The 23,660-nt window shown below is 34.8% G+C and overlaps 4 protein-coding genes across 6 annotated transcripts; 1 reads left to right on the top strand and 3 right to left on the bottom strand.

The window, feature by feature from the left end:
• The first annotated feature begins 4,659 nt into the window (after nt 1–4,659).
• LOC130995397 (chaperone protein dnaJ 10) lies at nt 4,660–9,502 on the top strand. Of its 3 annotated transcripts, none has more exons than XM_057920671.1 (11): nt 4,660–5,010; nt 5,121–5,271; nt 5,571–5,630; nt 5,720–5,802; nt 5,911–6,070; nt 7,082–7,211; nt 7,327–7,485; nt 8,345–8,523; nt 8,609–8,689; nt 8,780–8,923; nt 9,080–9,502. In XM_057920671.1, the coding sequence occupies exons 2-11, from the start codon at nt 5,185–5,187 to the stop codon at nt 9,164–9,166; spliced, it is 1,170 nt and encodes a 389-aa protein (XP_057776654.1). In that variant the 5' UTR covers nt 4,660–5,010; nt 5,121–5,184; the 3' UTR covers nt 9,167–9,502. The 3 variants fall into 3 exon arrangements, with proteins under 3 accessions (XP_057776654.1, XP_057776661.1, XP_057776668.1); XM_057920685.1 differs by having other exon boundaries at nt 4,742–5,010; nt 5,111–5,271; XM_057920678.1 differs by having other exon boundaries at nt 4,686–5,271.
• Nucleotides 9,503–9,703: 201 nt separating this feature from the next.
• LOC130995421 (uncharacterized) lies at nt 9,704–13,079 on the bottom strand. Its single transcript, XM_057920696.1, has 7 exons — nt 12,667–13,079; nt 11,867–11,927; nt 11,653–11,747; nt 11,535–11,568; nt 10,642–10,696; nt 10,512–10,554; nt 9,704–10,071 (listed from the first exon to the last, which is right to left on the bottom strand). Exons 1-7 carry the CDS (start codon nt 12,931–12,933, stop codon nt 10,000–10,002), a joined length of 627 nt encoding a protein of 208 aa, XP_057776679.1. The 5' UTR covers nt 12,934–13,079; the 3' UTR covers nt 9,704–9,999.
• Nucleotides 13,080–13,590: 511 nt separating this feature from the next.
• Nucleotides 13,591–17,104, bottom strand: LOC130995429 (AP-1 complex subunit sigma-1). Its single transcript, XM_057920708.1, has 8 exons — nt 16,853–17,104; nt 16,030–16,116; nt 15,692–15,783; nt 15,456–15,564; nt 15,332–15,367; nt 14,184–14,270; nt 14,011–14,103; nt 13,591–13,800 (listed from the first exon to the last, which is right to left on the bottom strand). The coding sequence occupies exons 1-7, from the start codon at nt 16,853–16,855 to the stop codon at nt 14,032–14,034; spliced, it is 486 nt and encodes a 161-aa protein (XP_057776691.1). The 5' UTR covers nt 16,856–17,104; the 3' UTR covers nt 13,591–13,800; nt 14,011–14,031.
• Nucleotides 17,105–18,208: 1,104 nt separating this feature from the next.
• On the bottom strand, nt 18,209–22,770 carry LOC130995387 (uncharacterized). The gene is given in 9 exon segments (XM_057920660.1): nt 18,209–18,657; nt 18,781–18,909; nt 19,265–19,351; nt 19,447–19,500; nt 19,825–19,924; nt 20,233–20,461; nt 20,463–20,622; nt 20,726–21,037; nt 22,229–22,770. Coding segments are annotated over 9 exon segments (1,521 nt in total). The 5' UTR covers nt 22,364–22,770; the 3' UTR covers nt 18,209–18,342.
• Between the last annotated feature and the right edge of the window lie 890 nt (nt 22,771–23,660).

Here is a 23,660-nt window from a genome sequence, read left to right as displayed (position 1 = left end):
GCAACTTACATGCTACATCAGCATATTATTTTATTGTCATTGAAATTTGTGTGTAATGCGTAAAAATTTAGTATATTTAATAAGTTGATAAAGCTGTAGGATCCATCATTAATAATATTTTAAATTTTAAATAATTATTTTTTTATTAGAAAAATATGAAACATTGCTAGTAGGACGTTCTAATATAATAAATGAAACATTACTAATAAGACTTATAGAGTAATTAGTTATTAGGGTTAATGAAACTCAATAAACATTTATTAATCTATAATTAACTAGTTAATTAAATGAATCAATTAAATCAATAAATAAGAATATATGTGTGTGGCTCATCTCTAAAATCGGCAATATATATATCCAACGATCCTGATTAGAGGAATAAGAAGCAATCCAGACCCCTCATCTCATATCATCCAACGATCCTGATTAGAGGAAACTTCATCGCAATTAATTCGCTTATTCTGAAATTCTTTAGTTTACAAACGTTAGGGCTAGGAATGTAAAATTCATTTGTTCGTAATTTTGGAATCTTAAACAAATCCCGGATTTATCTCACTTACCTGGAAGATGATGGTCGAAATCGATTTCTACGAATTTTTGACACAATCCCGTTCATTTGCTATTACTTTTCCCCATTTGTATCAGCTTCCGATCTTGTTCGACGGGTATGAAGATGGATCGCCAGAAACATAAAAGGTGCATATTTGAAGTATTCAATCATATTGTTTTGTTCTATAATTTTCAGTTCGTATATATTTTAGTCACGTTCTGTTAGTTCGTTCGATGGAAAATATGTATCACTTTATCGGATATGAGATTTCGTTAGATGCAAAGATTTGAATCACCCATTTTTAATTTGTTTCATTTTTATCTATTCATTGTATGTTCTTGGTTATTTGAATTTTCTGATTTGTTTATTGTGAATATTTCTATACCTTCGTTGAATTAGAAATTGGGTCGGCATGTTCAGAGTTTTTGTTTTGCATTCGATCGTTCAGGTGCGCTCGAGATTAATTTCGTGGTTATATTTTTTTTATTGTCGTTGAATCTAAAGTTGTATTATGGGCAAACAAAAAATCATTAATACTTAATTGGAATCTCTGAAATTATTAATCTGGAATTCCCTATGCCGCTCATTGATTTAGTCTTATGATTCTGTGAATTTGCTTTGCATCGATGGTAATATGGTTGGAGATGTTATCATTGTTGAATTGTATATCATGTTGTTTCGAACGTCCAGATATACTTTTAAGAACGTGTGTTGTTCATTCCTTTAATGGAACGATTTGTATCGTTCGTCATGGAAGGTAGAAGAATTTAGATCATGAGCCATTCTTTCTCCTTCGTATTTTTATTTAATTCTAGAATGTCTCATTTTGCTCTTGCTGTAAGTGCTCAGATACAATTTGTAATCATGTTTTTGCTAGAGAAGATAGAATGCCATATTTTGAATTACTCATCTCCATTTCAAAATACATGATAACACCCCTAGTTTCCCATTGATACTTTTAGCTTTCAGTTGCTTGGTTCTGATGGATTTTCTGTTTTGACATTAACAAGAATAGTCACACATAGATAAACAAGGAGCTAAAGTTGCAAAGTAGCTCGCGCGCCTTCTGCCCATCTCGTCGATCCAGCCCCTAAGCTGCATAGGTCTACTTCATGCATAATGTATGATTTGATTATTCAAGAGTTTAGGAATTGGTTTTTCATAACTTTATTAGTTTTATGGTACTGAAAGTATGAAACGACGTTTCATTAAAATTTAGCTATTAAACTCAATTGGCTTGTTCATTTTTTGTCATTGTACTCTTCTGTTACTTTGCAAAACAGTTCCTGCTTCCCTGAATAATGTAGTACTATTAAATCTTAGATTTCTATTGTGTTAAACTGTTATTGACTTTAATATGAACATGTACCCAAGTTTGTTGAACTTGCATTACTGTATTGATTTAATTGGTTGTGCAACTGTTATTGATTATGTGATGTGTCGAATTTTGGGAAAAATGGTTGTTTAACATTTTATATTTAGTGTGGTATGTTTAGTTCATGTGGAGCCTGTAAGAGTTTTCTCGAAAGTTCGAGTTATCAAAATTTGGTGTCCACGCATATTAATTTATGCATTCAACAAGACTTCTAGATACAATGCTATGGAAAATCCCAAATTCTTTCTTTGTGTGGTGTCGGTGTTTGATTTAGGCATATTTAAGTGGTATAATATGACGTTCATTGCCAATGTTCACAGCTGCAGTAGAAGAAGTTCAGAAGAAAAAGCGTGCAGGTTCATGAAAAACAAGTGCAGGTTCATCAAAAACAAGTAATCGTGCTCATACGAGCCTGGAAGCCGCATGTAGCGGCGTATTTCTTGTAAAATTTAACACCTTCTGGTAGCGTATCAAACATTTGGCCCATATACAGTCTTAATGAGTCATCACATGAAGGAAAACATAGTTCACTGTCGGGTATGGTCATGTTGATGCCATCTGGAAAAAAAGGGTTCATTAAATATGACACATATGTTCAACGTATAGCACTTAAAGTTCAACACAACCGTGGATAAAATTTATCACAATGATTTACTATACAAAAACCATCATTTATTTTTCGTCAACACAACAGTGGAATGCGTCAACAACCAATTTGTTCTTCATCAACACAACTGTGGATAAAATTTATCACAACGAATTACTATACAAAAACCATCATGTATTCTAATTTCATCCAATAAAAGTCTTACAGAGACAAATACAACAGATATTGGTTATTCAGAAATAATTAATGAAAATTAAGTCAATAATTTTATTTTTGTAAGTCAGTAAACACAAACACAATCATGAAGTCTCATTTGAAATTTTTCATACTACCTCAGTACATTCATCACATAAAATACTGGTGTAACAAAATTAATTATTTAATTTAATACAACATTTGGAAAAAATTCATCAACAGTCTCCTCTACGTTCAACAAAAAATGAATGCATATAATACTTGAAAGTGGTCATGGTTTCAACAAATATTATGAATTTCTATTTGTCGAAAGCAACGCCCGATATAACTATTTGTTCAAAATCGATTCAATATAAGTTCAATGGATTTACGATGAATATAAAGATGGATATAATTTTTTCAAAATCAATTCAATATAAGTTCAATAGATATTGTTTATGCATAACAATTTGTCTGCAAGTTCATTAAAATATATAATAAGTTCATCCAAATTCTGAAATTTCAATGCAGGGAAATGTTATGTTCAAAAACTTATCTATTATGTTCGAAATAATATACAATCGTGTTCAATAAAAAAATCAGATGACATTCTTTACATAATTCTAAGAATCGTATAACAAAATATTATGTTCGAGAGTTCGCTATTTTGTGATACACGTTCAATAAAATCAGATAATGTACAATATATAATTCTGACGAACGTATTACAAAATATAACGAACACATAATATAATCCCTTGATTTTCTTAATGAAATACGAGGCTTTTAAAATAAAGTGTTTAATTCATCTGAGTGAATTAGGTTTCAAAGCAGCATGAGATTATTAGTTTTATGAATCTATACGTAAATGATGTATTTGTATAATATCTAGTTATCTACCTTAAATAAAAAAGATCTTGCTTAGCATAAATATAGTAAAACAGTTGTGAACAGATTTAAATGGTGGATGGACCCATAATATGATTTGTAATTAGTCTATATTACCCTTAAACTAATGTGAACGGATTATTTGATTATCAATATGGACCGATGGATTTTTTAGTATGGATGGCCAAGATTACTTCTCTCTTCTTTCTTACAATTAGACCTTCTTTATTGAACCTTTGCCTATATATATATATATATATATATATATATATGGGGTTAGCTTCAATATATTTGTACTTCTCAATAGAACCTTTGCCTATATGTACCTTTCTGAATGGAATAATTATAATAACCTAAATAAATACAGAAACTAGATTTATAAATCAATTAATCTCAACCATTAATTACTAATGAACGGATGATTGAGATTTGTTCTTACTTCTATTTATAAGGGGTGTTTCTCAATTGAAGCTAACCCTATATATATATATATATATATATATATATATATATATATAGAGAGAGAGAGAGAGAGAGAGAGAGAGAGAGAGAGAGAGAGAGAGGATGATCATATATCTTACTAGACTAATAATATATAATGTTGAACAAATTGTTGATAGTGTATGAATAATCATTTAAATTTGTATCTGAATCCTAGATGAGGTGAAATGACGTAATCTTATTCAACGTTGACAATTATGTGTCATTTTTAATGTTATAAAGAGAGTTTATTTTGAAGGATTAGCCTTGATAGATAAAAATAGTAAAAATTAATCTCTTATTTACTTTGATGGATTGAAATTTTGGAATATTTCAATGTCCTCGATTATTTCTATCATTTAAGCTAGTTTTACTTAATTTTTATCACATTAAAATGATGAGATTGAAGAATTTATCTTATCAATCCTATAAAGTAAACAATCCTAAATTAATTATAGATTTAAACTTTTATGAATTTAGTGTATTGAACTTAGTTTTATTTATATATATCAAGCTAAAACCATCACAAATTTATCTAAGAAGAAAATATATATATACCACAATTTTCTCACTGCATAGCATAGGCCCGTGGCCTATGCGCTATTCGCCTATTTCTTACCTAAAATATTGCTAGCATGATAGACTTATAGATTTCCTGCTGTTATTTCTCTAGTAATTTAAAAATATTATTTTTATCTATGATACATATGAGATTATTCCGTCTCTTCAGAGACATACGCGTAATGAAAATTGTTGATTTTTTCTTAATATTATAGATAGATTATCAAGTAAAAGAAAATTGTTGGTTGTTTCTTACAAAGGTAGTACAAAGCAAAAAAGCGTACAAATTTCTTACATCAGTCATTTTAGTCAACGCGTATTGAGGTGGAGGCAACGACTGTGGCGGTGAACCCGAGCTTCATTCCAATTTCATAGGTGCTGATCTGTTCCTGCATAATTTCTTCACCGCATCCTTCAATCTGTTGCTTAGATTTTCTCCGCTTCCGGATTTACTGCCATTTCATTGTACCGATAGTACTTTGCAGTAATTTCATCGGAGAATTGCTTGGTCAGCTTAAGTTTTGATCGGAAAAATTTGGAGTAGCGGAGATGGTGAAGGAGACCGAATACTATGATGTGTTGGGTGTGAGCCCCACGGCCACTGAGGCCGAGATTAAGAAAGCTTATTATGTCAAGGTGTGTTTGATTTTTGTTTTCAGCCGTGCCCTAGTTTGTTTGGACTAATTTTGGGGGAATATTTTTTTTTATTCGGCTGGCGTGATGGTATGAATTGCTGTTGTTGTTGTTGTTGTTTTTTTTTTTTTGTGGGGGGTTTATCTTTCTGATTGTTGAATGGATATAGTTGAATGTATCAGTCTGTAACCATTGCTATGATTGGCTTTATGCGTTGTAGTCGAAGTTTTGGAAATGGAGTGTAGGATTTCATTTTTGGGGATCTTTATGCTTCTAACCAGGGTTGGGTGAATATATTGTAGGCTAGGCAAGTTCATCCGGACAAAAATCCAAATGATCCTAATGCAGCACATAAGTTTCAGGTGAGCTTATTGATTTTCCATGTTTTTATCTTGTTGTTTTGGTGTTTATGTACACTGAGGGCTGCTCTTTCTTTTGTATTTTTCCTCAGATTTTGGGTGAAGCTTATCAAGTTCTGAGTGACCCATCACAGAGGCAAGCTTATGATGCTCATGGGAAATCAGGAATTTCTACGTAAGTTTTATTTTGAAATCTTTCATACAACTTTTTGCATAATAATGATGCTTTGTCTTAGTTGTTTGCACATCCATTTATGATAATAATCTATGTTAATCCTTTCAGAGATTCAATTATCGATCCTGCTGCAATCTTTGCCATGCTTTTTGGAAGTGAGCTTTTTGAGGAATACATTGGACAACTTGCCATGGCATCAATGGCTTCTATGGATGTTTTCACAGAAGGAGAAGAATTGGATACTAAAAAGTTGCAGGAAAAAATGCGGGTAAATCTTTTATATTATAGATTATTGTATTTAGACAAATTTTTGCTCGAATGTCTATATAGGGGAAGTGGGGTTACATGTGCTAATTCTATGTTTTTCTGATTTTTATGTTCAGTCTGATTGTTATTTATAAGTTTCATCAGATTCTTGATCTAAATTATATCGATATCAATCTGTTATATGGATAAAAATACTATCCATGCACTTACTACAAAATCGAGGAGCTCTGCCTAAATGTGTAGACTTTTGATTTGATCAAACCTACTCCCAACACCTCCATAAAACACTGTTGCTTCCACCTGTGAGTCATTTTTTCCCTTTCAAAATACTTTCTGTTGAGGTGGGAAGCATCGTTCCAGTCTACTGCTTAAGCCTTGTTGTATTTTGGTGGCTTGATGTGCCTTGTTAATCTCAACAGCTAATAAATGTCGACATGTACTTTGCTAATTATGTTTATTAGAACGAGGCTCGCTCCTGAATTCATTTGTTGCCTAAATCATCCTCCAGGTAAGCATATTATGGTGTAGTTACCAATAAAGTCTTCTCTTATTTTGTTCTTTCACAACCTTGGAAGACTTCACTACTTCTGTCTTCTTTATTCATCCTTTTGAGCTGGTAGTGAGTGTAAAAGAATATCATCCTGTAGTTATAATTGTACTTTTTCTCTCCTTCATCGTCCATTTTCTGTTTAGACAGCTTCATTGGTATTTTATGTTGTATAAGTGGTTGGAGCTTGTTTGTTTACAAAAGGCACCACCGGGGCCATAATAAATCCAAATTCTACACTTTGATTTTTTGTAATTGACCTAGTTTTAGGAATTCTACAAGCTTTGGCACAAAGAACAAAGTGTTATGTTGAATGATTGTTACTATAGTAATTTATGACTTCCTAGCATTTCTTTCATTGTGGAGATAAGACATTTAGTTCTAGATGTAGGAGTTCATTGTTGGTGCAAAAGTCTTCTATGTTGGTTTTTTGTTAAGCAAATTCATCTTTCCTTTTAAATTTAGAGTGTCCAAAAGGAAAGAGAAGAGAAGCTTGCTGGCATACTCAAAGATAGACTCAACGTGTATGTCCAAGGAAATAAACAGGAGTTCATCCGCCATGCTGAGGCTGAAGTTGCGAGGCTTTCTAACGCTGGTGAGAAATCCGCTGCAATTTCCTTTAATTTTCCTTGTCTTGTAGCTTTTCTTCTGCTATATTTTTGCTCGAGCATCTACAAACTTGCATATTGATGACTCAATATTCTACACAGCTTATGGTGTGGATATGCTGAGCACTATTGGCTATATATATGCAAGACAGGCAGCAAAAGAGCTTGGGAAGAAGGTGATGTACCTTGGCGTACCATTTATTGCCGAGTGGTTCCGCAATAAAGGACACTTTATCAAATCCCAAGTAACAGCTGCAACAGGTTAGCTTAAACTCTTCTTATTTCATAAGTTGCTTTGCTTGGTCTAATACTCAGATTAAGCACTTGCCCGTTTCTCATCTTAGTCTGTCCAGATCAAATTCATGCTTCTTGAGCTGCATTATTCTAATTAGAATTCGAAACACTGTTGGACACCGTCTGTTTGTTGTTTTCTGATAACCAAGTAAACACGACTCTAGACACATAAGAAAGAACTTATGTAGAGAACAAATCTCATCTGCCTTTCTCTTTTATCATGTGTAGTTTATACTCGGTCACACTCCCACATGGACACATAGAGGCTCTGAGATATAAGATGCCATGGGCGGGGAAGCATTTGGTTTGCTTTGTTTTTTGATATTGATTTTGCTAAGGTTCTTGAATAGCCCGGAAATGGTTTAAGAATTTCTAGCACGTTGTAGGACTTTCTGAACTTCTTTTTCGGATGAGCAATAATCACGAATCACTTTTCATCTAAGCCAAATCCTGTTGCAATGGATTTGAGGCATCAATGGGAATGACTAATTTGTTTTCCCAATGACTATATTTTTTGGATTTAGTTAGTTAGTTATTTTTTCTGTATCTAATATGCATTTTCAATGCTCTCTGTATCAAATGGTGATTGTTCAGCAGAACGTGGGGACTATTATAAATTATTGACCAGATAAGAACAGGTAGCAATATAGTCGTCTTTGTGAGGTACATCCTGTTAAATTAAAGATGCGGGTAACTTTTGTTAATTTTAGCTTATATCATGGGAGCGGCATGATTACCTAGATTTCTTAATATGCAAGCTTAAAATTGTTCGCATGCTGTTTTCTGCCAAACTCATGGCATGATATTAAATCTATTATTGCCTTAGGTGCGATTGCTTTGATTCAACTACAAGAAGACATGAAAAAACAGCTCAGTGCTGAAGGAAATTACACAGAGGAAGAACTTGAGGAATACATGCAATCACACAAGAAATTAATGATCGACTCGCTTTGGAAGCTCAATGTGGCGGATATAGAAGCAACCCTTTCTCGTGTTTGTCAGATGGTTAGCCAGCAGCTGTTGCTTTTGAATGCTGACTTTATTATTTCACAACAATTTTCTTCCATTATCAACGCATTTATGCTCTCAGGTTCTACAAGACAACAATGCCAAGAAAGAGGATGTCCGTATGCGTGCAAAGGGTTTGAAAACTCTTGGCAAGATATTCCAGGTAATTTAGAGGGCGCCCTAATGCTCATTAACTTGTAACTATAAGTTTCCGTTGCATATGTAAAATACTTTCTGCTTGAATTGTTTTCAGGGGGTGAAATCAGCTAATGGTAGTAACAGTGTGCCAACCGATCCTCCAAGCCACAAACTGAATGGAAGCGAACCAAGTTATACCAATGCTCCTACAGGCACATCCTCTAGATCTCTAAACGATGATAATGTCTCTATAACCTCGGTATAGCTTCGTCTCAAACCCTTCCCCTTTCTCCAGAAGAAACTAAACAATGAAATAATATTCTCACGGTTTTATTATACCCCAATTAACCTAGATAATTTGCGCCTCCGTGTCATTTAGTGTTTTGCCTAACGACTATTTTATTGAACTATTCAGAGCCCGTATGTGGAAACTCCTCAGATTGCCGGAGCCACGTTTAATTTACCGATGCCAGCTGCACCACCTGGTGCTCACAGACCATAAGCATGGGCATCGAGGATTGGGAGAGCATTTAATGTTGTATTATTGTGGCATGTGTTTGCTAGCCGAGTGATCAACTAGTGTATATCATTATTATTCATTATCATTACAGCGTGTATAGATCATGTACCAAACTTTGTGCTTGTCTTAAGTTTTTTATCCAAACCATGATTGTTTAGTCATGTTTCCGTACCGCATAAGCCTATTTGCAAATTCTGCTTATAAGTTTGTACTTGGGTTTTGCATTTTTTTTATTTTTTTATTTTGTAACAACTCAGCCAGAGTTCATTCTGTATGTGTAATGCCGAAGTGAAAATTGAATTTGAGTTTGAATCTTCACATTGTTTATATCTTCATTTTTTATGAACCAGTGTTTATTTGATATATAGTCCATTCTGCATATGTAATGCCGAAGTGAAAATTGAATTTTATTTCGGATAGGATCGAAGCTTTTGGTTCAATTATCATACATGAAGCTACATAAATGTAACGAACGAACCCATCCGAGTCAAATTTTTCCTTAATGAGCCAATAGAAAAAAGAGGGGAAAAGCATTGCATAATATACATATATAGATCAATGCATTACCAGAGCACATCTTATCACTCGAAATTACTCTTTTGTTGCTGACTTGGAAACACTTGAAAGCAGATTCATCTGGGCTAGGAGTCCTAAAAGTCAATGAAATTGAGCTTACTGATGACTTGGGTATGTGTATTACATTACAATGCAGCTCAAACAAGTTTCTGCACACTTATTCAGAAAAGACAAGCTGCACTCGCGAGTGAGTAAGAAGATGAAAAAGGTAGTTGCAGCAGTGAACACGATCTTAATTCTCACATCCCATTAAGCGTGACCACGACTCTGCGAGGAGTAGCAGCATCACGGTGCTCACACAGCCAGATACCCTAAAAAAAAAAGTTCAAGCATAAATTGCAAATGGCAATAATTTGGCTTCATAAGGGAGAAGCCAAAAAATCAGCATAAAGTTCTCAGAGAGAGAACCTTCTGGGAACTTTAAATAACACGTGCAACTTTGAAAATTAAATCCCTCTTTTCAGGAAATATACTTATTTTCCAATGCCTGATAGTATGCCGTATACTCCAGAATAGTTTTGTGGCCCCACCGTGCACGAGTAAAATTCATAGAATCATAGGTCATTACATTATTGCATTCACAGGGAAGCCATTGATGTTTAGTTTAGCAGTGTGCATCTTTTGCGTGGTCATCAGATCTTGCCTTTCATTAGTGAAATTTCATTACATTTGCAAATAGCCTAAGCAGAGTGCTTCTAATATAAGGTTAGTTTTTCCTTCATGGAGGTTACTAAAGTGATGACGAAAATACCTGCCAAGTTCCCATGTTCAGTTTTCCATCTGATATAGGGATCCTGCATAAGTATGATACAAGGAATGGTGGTTAGTCAATTCAGCCAACAAAAATAAACTGCATAAATTCAGATGGTTGAAACTCGTACGTGAGGGAGCAGCCAAACATAGATGACTTGATGTGCGCCGGCATGTCATCCGGACCTGCGACATAGCACAAAATTTAACTACCTATCAGTATGTTATCAAGCACAAGAATCAAGATTCTACTTCTATTTTAGTTTCTTCATGCTTATACTTTACATCTAGCTCTATGATTTTCGTGTTGTCTAATACTTCGTTTTAAATCATTATGAAATGAAAAACAAGCTCACTGACATAATTTTTCTACGAAGTTTGGAACAACTCCCAGGAAAACAGTCTTTAACATGATTCCACGATCATGTGGTCAAGCATTTTTACATATTCCAGAAATCTCCTAAATCTGTGATTCCATCAGTTCTGCTACAAAGGAACCAGGACAACAAACAATGTCTTAGAAAGACACATATAGCAACTCAAGTTGACGATAGAAAATCACACAGTACCCACCCCCATAGCCAGCAAGCAACTGAAGCCTCATTTCTAATTTAAGGTTCTTGTGTTGATTAAGACATTTCAGTAAAGCTACTCTTTCGGCTTTCAAACTAATTGTAACTCAATCTCAAAGCTGCTCCAACCTTTTTCCCTCACCACTAGTAGTCTGTGGTCAGCGTAAGGAGGATTGACTGCAAGAGGTCCTTCTACAGTATCACCACTATATAACACTTAGATACTCAGATCATCACGTATGCATAGCACTATCATGCAACCATAGAGAACACTTATTTTTATAAGATGCATCTCCAAATAAACAACAATTTCTGCTCGTCACTTACAAAATTATCTGGGCAATTGTTCTCTCATGGAAATGCAGTTCCAAGGAGAAGAGACCTATTAATAATTGCCTTCTTATGTACTTATCTCAATTGATAAAAATAAGAAGGATGAAAATGGACCCCACCTTCCATAGTATGCTTCCATGGTGCGGACCTTCCCTGAGACAAAGAACTTTAACATGTGAATGTCATTCTCTAACAAGATATGCCAAGCATGCACAACCATGGAGAAAGAAAACCTACTTCCGGAACTACTTTGTTCAAAAATGTCTCCGTGTCGTCGCGAACATCCGAGTCGTAGTTCTCGTTTATAGTCAAAGAAGCACTTGTGTGCTGCACTGTTATTAGCAGACGGATCCAAATGGTGAAAAGGTTAGGACGAAAACCAGATTGTTGAGAAAAAAACATGCTATAGTAGTAAAACTACACTAAAGGAGTCCGAACAGGCAGAACTTACGGAAAAAATGAGCAAGACCACACTTAAACCCTGATAAATCCTGCCCAATCTCCTTCAAAATCTGAGACAAGATGAAAGGCAGTGAAGCACAAACAGCAACACAAGGCAATACTTTCCAAAGGAGAGAAGTCATCTTCATTGTGGACTAATGTCACTTAGCAACAAAACAAGCCCATTTTGCACCATAACATATCCATAAGTATTTTCTTATGTCTCACTTGATTAAATAGGAAAGGGGCTAACCAAGGCACTTAGTGATACCAAAATTTTCTTTGAGATGTCGAAGACTACATGCAAAGCATAAGAAAACGAAAGTTTATTCGATTACACTGTCTTAGGTTTGTCGTGATAAGAGGCCTTGGAGATGACTTCTTGGTACATGACAGAAGATATTGTTGTCAGTTTAGAGGCACTCCAGTGCAACCGGATGCATGATGCATCTGCCCTAATTAAGTCCGAATTATGATTAACAAACCCTATTGAGGTGAATGCACCCACCGTGTACCGGATGCACACAAGTTTTTTACTCAGTTTTGGAGATCAAGTTCTCCAACAATCATAGTCAAGAAAATGACATGATCCCCGTCCACATAAAAGAAACAGGAGAGAGGGAGATTAAAGGAGAAAATTATAGTGAAGCAACAAGAAATTCACAAATTTCTGATAACATTGAAATGGTTCCTAGTAAACGTAGAGACACAATTTCTGCCCCAAATGATATGAAATTCGATTCAGCAACCAATGAGTAGGAGTGTTTCACGATTAATCAAATACAGAAAGAAAAGGAAGAAGGAAGAGACCTTGGAGGTGATGAGATGGCATCCTCGCCTCTGGGCGGGAATGGTGATGGTCTTCTGAGCCCATTTCGGCGCCGTTCCAACAGATGCTGGTGACGGTGATGCTGTCGCCATTTCAATACGCCGGTAATTCACACAAGTAAACTGCAGCTGCCGCTTCTTGCTTGCTTCCGTCGTTGAGGAGTTGTAGTTGAGGAATTTCGCTCTCGTTGCCGGTATCACTGAGGAGGACGGCCGCGGCAGCGGTGAAACTACAGCTGCCGCTTGCATTTGCTAATGTCAGATTATTATTAGAAAAGAAGTCGATTTAGAAAGAAAAAAAGCTTCACAGAAATGAAGCCCCTTGAATTAAAATCGCACCTCTCAGTTTGGCCCACAACACGTAGCTTCCAATTTCACGGAATATCTCGATATTTTCTAGAATAAATTAGTAAATTCTGTTCCATAAATATTAGTACTACAGTATTTCGTCGCTCTCAAAGTAATTAAATTATCTACGGAGGAGCAAAATTTCAAATGCCATGTAATAGTGATGGTTTTGAACCGTGTGACTTGTGGCGTTAGTTCTTTAGTGTAACCGAGCTATTGATTAATATTCGACTTTGAATTAATTTTGAAAGTTATTTAAATTTCACGCAAGTCATGTCTATTTTGATTGACAATTCATTTAATCCGTATGACCAAAACGAAACATATCACGGATATTCTGGTCGGAATGTATACAACTCTACAAGATTCATTTGACATTTTTCTAAAAGTACTAGTAATAAAAACAATATTTAACCGAGTACCTCGGTCTTAATATCATCCTGATGGTATGTTATCAATGTTTTTTTTTTTTTTTTTTCAGAAATTGTAAATGGTACATGAAAACATAATGAGATGGCAACTAACACACACACAAGATGAAAACAACTACAGCAAAAATAAGAAAAAACACTCAAAAAATATCATTGCAATATAAATGGCTAACCATAAAATGGCCCAACACGTTGATACAAATCGGTCACCAAAGACAATCAAAATCTAATGTTTTCGATACGCAGCTAACGTTACACAGAAGTTCAAGCTCCAAATAGTTGAAATACATTGCACCATCAATTTCTAAAACCTGATATCTTCAAACAAGTCTAGGTCCTGCCATAAAAAAGAACACGATGCGAGTGTGTGTTAAATATTTAGAGGTGTGGGAATGGATAAAGCAGTGCAGCTATGAAGAGTTATGGATACTGAACTTGTCTCGATAGCCACTACGAAAATCGAACAGAATGAGCAACTTCAGGTCACCCCAGATCTTGACAAGATCGAAATACATCTAAACACATCAACTTGGTGTATAATACTAACCATTTATATACCACTACATCCTCATTTTGTTGCTTGAGCAATCATATTGCTTATGGAACTAGCTTGCTCCTTGGCTGCCTCCACCAGAGAATCCTGTAAAAACAATTGATTGTTACTTAGTAGGCTACAGAGTTTTGAATGGAAATCTTTCATAAGATCTGAAGTTAACATACTTGTGCAGCTATTAGGCGTGCAACTGTCTTCTTACTCGACTCTTGAAGTTCACCAGCAATCAGGATTTCATCTAATATATAATAAGCCTGTCATTGCATTAAACCTAGAGAATTACAATGAGATACAAAGAGCACAGAGTGGCTACATTAAGTGCAAGCACTTATGTATATATACGCTATATATTGCGCTATAAAAAGAGAAAAAAACTACTAAGTAAGCAAAACTATTACAGCATCAAATAAAAAGGAGCAGTTAGTCAGATACATGACATCTATGAGGCTGCAGACTTAGCTAGTTCATAAAGAGAGTACATAAGGCTAAGAAAAGGAAAAGAAGAAAGACGAGTCATTCAATTAGAAATAAATGAGCAATTGAATATAGGGGGCTTGAGTCCCACCATGATCACGGGAGTAATTTTCTCACCAAGTGATGAGAGTTGTACTCGTACTTTATGTGTAAGTTGTTTGCCTGACTTATTTGGTAATTGGGCTTTATTCGATTCGATCCAATTATATGATTGAATCTCTATATTAATTAGTATCTATAATTTCTCAAAAAATACAGGATATGACGATTTGTGGAATCAGACCAAAACCTGTTCCCTGAGCAACTGAGAAAGAAGAGCTGACTTTGAGCATTGGGTAAGGTAAAAGCTAGGTCCTAATCTGGAAGAACATACATGAAGCAATGCACTACTTTTTTCATATTTCTCGTCATAGAAGCCATAATAGCCATTGAACTTTTAAATACGAGAACTACTATTGTCAACTGTCAAGACCAAAACGAGAATAGGACAAGAAAGGGAGACAAAAGTAAGGAGGCAAGACCATCAGATAGTAAATGCTGAGATGGAATTCCAACACAATTTAGCAAATGTTGTCATATTAACAACTTATGAGATATTTATAAATCCCTAAAACATGTAAACCGCAGAAACCTAGAAGAGCATCTGACACAATTGACATAAAAACAATTTAGTAAACAATAAAGTTTGTCAACATGAATCTATGTGTACCATTACTTAGTTTACTCCGAAGCAGCACTAGGCATTAGGTAAAACAGATAGAAGTCTCAACACTCAACAGATTCTGGACAGATGGAAACTCTCCAAACACTTCAGAAATAATTGAGGCAACTATAAACATACCTTATGGAAATTGAAGATTAAGTCCAACTCGCAGACCTAAAAATAAAACAAATAACATGCTGAACATCATATCACAAGGTAATTATAATCTCGAAGTAAATAGTTGCTTCAGTTTGAGCCTTACACTTCCAAAGTAGCGATCTAGTATCTCAACATAATGATGGATAATTTCAAGGACCTCCAATTCATTATCATCCTGGTCAATGCACATGCAGAAATAAAGGCTAGCATACCTGCGAAATAAGCAGTAAGATGCAAAATAATTAATCGTGCACATTATAAAAGTAAGAAAGGTATATGGATTATGGATTATATCAAACAATATGGGAGGGTTTAGTCCGAATACGAAATGTATACTACCTTTTGTAAACAACTTTGTATCCCCTCCATTCCACAAAGTTACACAACTTAGGGGCTCGAGTGAGAATCATACCACTAAGCTCCCGGATAACCTTTACCAGGTGGAAACTCCTCGTTAGTTTAATTGTAAGAAGATTGCGAATCAAAACATAGTTTGAATGAACTAGGAAACAAGGTCCAAATTGAGTTTGGAAAACAAACTCCTGTATCAATTCTATGTTTTCAGTTTACCATCATAATATAAGTCGAGGGAAGACAGAACTAACTCTAAGCAAGAAAAGGGTTAATGATTAGAATGTACTTTTTCCTGAGCATAAATCAATTGTAAAGACATATACCTTTGTCCTTTCCTTTTGAGTATATGGTGAGTACCATTTTGTCAACCTTACTTTCCCTTGTCTGCTAATAAGAAGAACAAAGTGGATCTGAAACAGTGGAGAGACTTTAGTTGCTCATAAATAGTACAAGAACAATAAATCATTTATAGACAGCACTCCTAAGCTCATAAACTAGAAGGCAGTAAGAGAAAGTGGGATTCGTCAACATATGGACTAGGTAGACAAACCATGATCAAGCCAATAATTTAGTTACATAGAAATTGGCATACCATCTAGGAACTGCAAAAAACACAAAGCTCAAATGACCTACTTAGGTGCCTTGTCACACTGCACTTGGCAAGGCTACTGGTTGATCACGTTATTCTACCGACATAAATCCTAGTTGATGAATTCTATGGTTGGAAAGGTATCATGTTGATGGCTTGCTAATACGATTGTAAGCGCAGAAAATTCATTCGTCCATTTCTTTCATTAACTAGCTTACGAAAACTGGAAATGATTTGTCCCCCGATTCATGTCAATTTAAAGATATCCAAGTGTTCAAAACCCCAGCGGCATCAACCAATAGAGCAGATGCAGGAATGAAGCAAACAAACTGGCCAAAAGAGTAAACAGGTACGCATCGGAACTTAAAATTGCGATCAAATTGTAATAGTTAGAGAAATTTAGAGGAGATCTGATCAATTAATCAGATCGTGAAGGTGAACACAGACGAAAATTACCAATTATTTCGTCGGCAAATACACGTATGAGAATGAACAAATGTGAGATCACGCTTAGAGAAAGTGGAGAATCGAATATAGGTTGAGATAGAACAGCATACCATGGCGGCGGCGGCAGGTCGTCGGAGTTTCAGTCGGAGGTCTGATCCAAATGCCTCAGCTGTTCCCAACCGTCTTCTTTTTACATATTTTGTCTGTCTTTATGATTTTATAAATTTCTATTCGCAATTTGTTGATCGAAAAAGAATTACAAGTTAGTCCTTCATCTCTATTGGAAATCTAGTTTTGGCCCAATAAATTTTATCTGGGTCCAACTTCAAAAAAGTTCAATCGATTAATTTTATAATTTATTCAGAAAAAACATGTGTCATACTGAGTGACACATTAGTAATGATCCAAGAACTTTAGTTCGAAATCCAATTTTATAGTATTAAATACCGATTAGATTTATCTTTACTTAAGAAACAAGTTCATGAAATTTATGATAAAATACTAGGAAAAAAAAATGTTACAAATGACAATGTTTGATTATAAGTGGAATGAAAATACAATTTATAGGGATAGGGGTAGTACATAAAAATGAAATAAAAGTATATTATTAATTTATTTTTTTAGATACAAGGTACACTAGGTAAAAATTGGAATAATTGTACAATTAATAGGTAAATATAGAAAAAAAAAATGTAAGAAGTGATAATTTAAAAAATAGAATGATACTTTTTTTTATGGATAAATAAAAATGAATAATAAGTAGAATTTTTTTTTTGTGGATGGAGAATTTTTTTTTTTTTTCCCACGGCATTATGTAATACCTAATTCATATCCCCACGTGAATTTCAGGCCTACCAACGCAACTATGACATCAAAATAGTCACCTTGGGCTAGATTTAAAAACAAAATACATTTAGGGTGCGTTCTCTTTGCTTGTAAATTTATCATGGGAAAATGAAGGATAAACAAAATTTAACCCTTTAAATCTTTGATTTCTTTTTCCACATTTCCTATTTGATCCATTACTCATTCCTCATTTACACTACAAAGGAGGGATAATATTATCACACTATTTTTGGAGAGGATAATATTATCCCTCATTTGTAAGTGTAAATGAGGAATGAGTAAGAGTCAAGTAGGAAATGTGGGAAAAGAAAGAAATGATTTATAGGGTTAAATTTTGTTTATCCCTCATTTTCTCATGATAAATTTATAACTAAAGAGAACACGCGCTTGTTGGATACTAAAATGTCAAAAGTATATGCTACATCTCAAAATTGAAACAAACTTGGGGTGCAAATATGTAAAGGCAAATTGATTTTCTCAAGAGCTAGCAATGATCCAACCAATGCATTCAAAGTTGAGGTCATACAATAAATAAAGCTATAACTGAAAGAAAAAAGGCTAGTTTATACAAGTAATATGTTTGCACCTCATAAAACTGACAAAGAAAATACAAAACCTCATAAGCAAAACAGATTTATTTCTTTTATCAATAAGCCAAGAAAATCTGAGTCACTCTTTGACAATCTCTCTGTACAGAAAAACTTCAACAATGCAAAATTAAGCATCATAATAACCTCAAAAGGCCAGATGATAATCATCCCCATGCCGTTTCGGCTATTTCTTTATGGATCAAATACCGAAAAGACGAACTTTCCTCTAGCCAGCATAGGCACTTTTCAGGTCGACCCTTCGGAAATCCGTTGATCACTTTCCGTTGATATGCAGGTAAGCAGTCACTAACAACTTTCAGAAGTGCAGCCATGCCAAGTGACATATCCTTGGCATAATAGTGCAAGATTTTTGGCAGGTATAGCCTTTTCTGCTTGTGAACATAAACTGTAGCTTGTATGAACTCTTCTTTGGCAACATTCAGATCCTCAAATATACTCTTTGCATTGTAAATTCGAATCTGCAATTCAAATCATTCAAAAGTCTTGAGAATTAGCAGGAACGAAGAATACACTATTTTTAGACGTTTTAAAAACAAGAAGAAGATTAAGCAAGCCAGAGAACCATCTAGCAAATGGATTACCGCAGGGTCGGAGCGTGCTCCTGAGCTAAGTGCAAAATGAACAAGCGGTTCAGGGTAGTCAATAGCATATGCATGTCTTGAGAACCCAGTTTTGAATTTCCTCCCTGGAGAGAGAAGTGTCTGAAGCCACTGCATTTGTGCATGTCATGTTAAGTAAATAAGTTGCTAAATCAATAAAACTATGGAGGGAAGAATCCAGTTTCGAGTCAGATAGTTAGTAATCAGGAAAAGAGTATCTCTAAACAGAGCATGAAAATCTGTTTGGCATTCACTATCATTTCTTTTGATGTCTAACTAGTGAGGGTGTAACCAAAGTCGGGTTACAGCGTAAACCCAAGTTTTAATCAAGGCATGATCCAGCAAACCACAACAACAATATTTCTTTTAAGAGTATAGAACACAGTGAACAGCATTCACGTCTATGTACTTGTTTATGCATTATTATAAGCTCAGCTCAAGAAAGATATAAGTAACAGACATTTACCGGAGGAGAATAGTGAGATTTTATCCCCAAAATGGAGCTTTGTATGTCATAAGCGTTAATGCAATGCCCACCCACATTATATGCAGCCTGGAACAAAGTTTTGCACATGGAAATGTCAGATATGCGATGATATACCTATCTATTAAAGACAGAGCAAATAAAATTCTCTTATCAGCCATTACCTTTGTGATGAAAGTGCTTTTTGTATAGTTTTGAGTTTCATATGCTAAATGGGCCTGCAAACAAAGTTGAAAATAAACGAGGTCGTCCATTATTCCAGTTTGCAATTTGATGCATTTAGTCAGTGAATAACCGATTTGCAGATTATGCATCTCAGACAGATTTTAGCATGCATTCTGATGCATTTTATTTTTACATTTTAGTTTTGGTTTGTACGAAATAAATATGAGCGGTGGAGTAATATTATCTGATTATATGTGAAAATTAGCAATGGATCAGGTGCTGGCCACTCAAACATAGATACAAGCATAAGTTCACACATATTTTAAGTTGTATGGTCTTTATCAGAATACAAAGTTAGAGAAATGTGAAAGACATACATGCATCGTCAATGCATTGTGAATATTAATCCAAAAGGCAAGCTTCTGTTCACGTCTCATCTTCTTCAGGTCAATATTCTCAAGACTTTTGACTAGAGACCTGCATAAAGGAAAAGCAAATATGATCACACTGCAAAAGCATGATATACTTAGTTATATCTAGGAGACTCAATAAATTGAGAAAAAGAAGTATAATGATTATAAAATTTACCCTAATTTCCATATGACTTTATTAGATAAAGAAGGCTAGTAAGTTAGATTATCAAAAAGCTTCAATGGAACAGGAACATAACTATATATATCTCTCCTATCACTAGCTCTTTTTATGATTTAAGGTAGTTTATATGGTCCAATCCTATTCGTTTTTCATAAATGGAGTTGAAATATGGCACATTTGTAATTACAAACCTAAATTTCTGAAGCATTATAGCAGCATAACTGTAACTCTCATCGTCTAAGCATATCTTCAGCACTTCTACCATTGCAGCATAAGGTCCGTTATCTTGTTTCAGATCTTCTATATCGTAGTTCTCAGAAACTTCATCATTGCATTGAGGACTCCAACTGCCAGATAAGTTTCTGGGAGAAAAAGTGCTTGACGAGCATAACGATGAATTGGATGAAACTGAGTAGCCTTTATGGCTTCGTGCGGAGTCGCCCTAGTTTGCAGTAAATGGAAGATATACATCTTAAAATATCTTCAGATAGCTTATCAGGGAAAATGCAGGCATCGTCAATGAAAAAATTCCCGAGATGGTCTGCCAGGCTACGTCGTCTAAAATAAGAACTCTTCCTCACCTGCAATGTGCCAACCATATTCACTCCAAATATTAGATGAATTACTATGTGAAAATAGAAAGCCAACTGTACTCAATATGAAGTAAGGTAACAGGTATATCACCCTTGCAGATGATGACTTTGGAGTAGAAAATGGAATCATATCATTTGGGCCAGTTAAAGCACTTGTAGGGGACAAACATCCTTGATGTTCGTAATAGTCTTTGGACATTTCTGACTTTGTTCTCTGGGATGATTGATCAGATGTAACCCATGGCTGTATTCCAGTCATTTGTTGTACGTGGGTTCCATGGTTTCCCGGATTACTAGGGATAGTTTGCTGGAAAGATGTACGATAGAGAGAAAGAAGATGCCGTTCCAAACGTACTATTTCAACCTCCAGTGTAGTGATTTCTTTCACCAAATCTGATGAAGACTGCAGCAAGCAGGGTCAAATAATTAAATTAGTTCATCAAAGGTAAGAAAAAATTACTGAAACGAAACAGGTGACACAAGAAGCAACAATTCCCTGATCAATAGGATTAACTTCACAGTAGCAATATGCCTCCATAATAGAATCACAAAACGCAACTTATGATGCAACACTGCTAATTCTGTGTCTTGACTTGCTATTATTTCATACAGTAGTCGATCAAAATTTTGACATTGTGGTCTTGAAGCAAGAAAATGTGGTATAAACAATAATTATTTCCTTAACCACTACAATTACAGAAGTGAGTAGGGATCAAGGTGAATGGACAAGTCACACTGCTTCAGAGTTCGACTAGTAGCTTTTATGCAGTAAGAACAGCAGTATCACTTGATAAAATTAGCATGAGAAATACGATTCTCTAATATAAATGCATCAAAGGTTTTAAAAAATATATACAGATGCATCAAAACATGGAAAAAAAATTGCTCTTATTTGTACAAACTGAAATGCTAAATGCTCCAAGTATCCCATTGGGATTGAAATTTGAAGCAATACATATATAAGAGTAGGCCTCTACATAAACAACTGAATTAACAAGACCTCATACAAGACCCCTTTCACCAAAACAACCGAAACTTATGAAATTCACAGCAAACGATTAATAAATCTCTTAACCATAGCGGCATCATAATGCCACTCGAGCAGTTACGCAATGGTACAATTCATTCAAATCACTCGACATCGCCTTCAATCTCATTACCATAAATTAGCATTCTCACAACCAAGCAATCAAATCCATATAATTACATATACATGTAAAATGTGGAAGCAAACTTATTTTAAAATAGAGTATATGCTAAATAGTAAAAGGAGAGGGGGAAAAAAGAGCAGAGCAGAGAAAAATTAAACAAAATGAAGCACGGATAATTCTCATTCACAGAAAACGATTGTTAAATCTCTGAAGCATAGTGGCATCCATAATGCCACTCAAGCAGTAATGCATTGATACAATTAATTCACTCAAATCACATGACCTCGCCTTCAATCTCATTACCATTAATTAGAATTCTCACACTAAGCAATCAAAATCCACATAATTATAGATGCATGTAACAATGTGGATACAAACTTATTTTAAGGAGAGAAAAAAAAATCCAAATTAAACAAAACGAGGCACGGAAAATGCTCGCTCACAGGATTGGGATGGTGAGAAGGTGTCGGCGACATGTTGAGTATATGATCCCTAGGCGTCGGACCGCAGAGCGGCGACGCGGCGGCGAGGAGCAGCGGCGGCGGAGAATGAGGAGGGGGAGAGGAGAAGCAGTCCATTGGCTTTGCAAACGAAAATCCCAATAAATCAACAACGCAGCACCGACACTGGGAGCACAATCACACGGTGGGACACGACGTGGAATTCTGAGAATAAAATCATCCCACAAAACCCCAATATTGGCGTGGCGACAATAATCTGCATCTGCGAAGTGCAACAAACAAAGGTGGAGGAGGACAAAAACGATTAAATGGAGATGACCCACAACACGCGAGATTGGAGTGGGTGGGCAGACATAATAAATGGCCACAGATTCAGTGGGTAATGAGACAATGAGAGGAGTGAATTAGATTAAATTACGAGTAGGTCGACGCCATTGAAGGAAATGGGAAAGGCAACAACGGTAAAATTGGTAATTATGGTTGATGGTGGATTGTTATGATGAATAATGATGATCTTGAGCTAGTACAGACACTGCTGGGAAATAAAGAAATGTGGTTGGTGGATTATTTATATATAAATATTAGTATTTATATTTCAATCTTTTCTTTATTTATAATTGCACCAAAATGTAAAAGATAACATAAGTTTATATTCATACTGTCATTTTTTTTTGGCAGTTGTATTATACCAGGAGCCGCTAAATGCTGATTCAGCGCATTGAAAATGCACGTGGATAATGACTTGAAAAAATTTCCCTAAAAAAATGACTTGAAAGAATCATCATACTCCATTCGTTAAAATGCTCCGTTCATCCCAAGTGTCTTATTTCCTTTTTGATTTGTGTCACGGAAAATATCATTTTTTTAAAATAAAAAAATGAATTTTATCATTTTTTATATTTTTATTTTTTAATGATCTTCACTTTAATTTTATTATTTTCACAAAATAAAAGTGAAATTTGTCGTTTTTTATTTTTTACTCTTTAATGATACTCATCTAAATTATTGTGTCGAAATAAATTAGAATATTTGTTATAGGACAGACGAAGTAACTTTTTAGGAGGTAATGACACAAATTTTATTTTTTTTTAAATATTGTTGAATGTATTGAGAGCTGAGAAAAAATTGTCGAGTGTAAAAAGTTTTTTCATGGATGATAATAGTATATTCTATTCGAGAAACTATCATTTTATCCTATTGTTTCGTCATTTTGTATTTTAGGGTATTATTGAAAAAATTTAATGACATAAGTATATCTTGTAAACTTTTTTACGTTATGGTATCTATATAATATATAAAAGACCAGTTTAACGGCTATATTTTGCCGCCAAATTTTTAAAAATCGGTTTCTTCGTTTCAACTACAAAGTCTAAAATAGTGCCTATATTTTGGGACACTCAATCCAATCCAAATA

The sequence above is a fragment of the Salvia miltiorrhiza genome, chromosome 1 (genome assembly GCF_028751815.1).
Source record: "Salvia miltiorrhiza cultivar Shanhuang (shh) chromosome 1, IMPLAD_Smil_shh, whole genome shotgun sequence".
NCBI classification, from domain to species: Eukaryota; Viridiplantae; Streptophyta; class Magnoliopsida; order Lamiales; family Lamiaceae; genus Salvia; species Salvia miltiorrhiza.
Note: the sequence above shows the minus strand (reverse complement) of the source record. Positions and strands in the feature narration are given on the sequence as shown.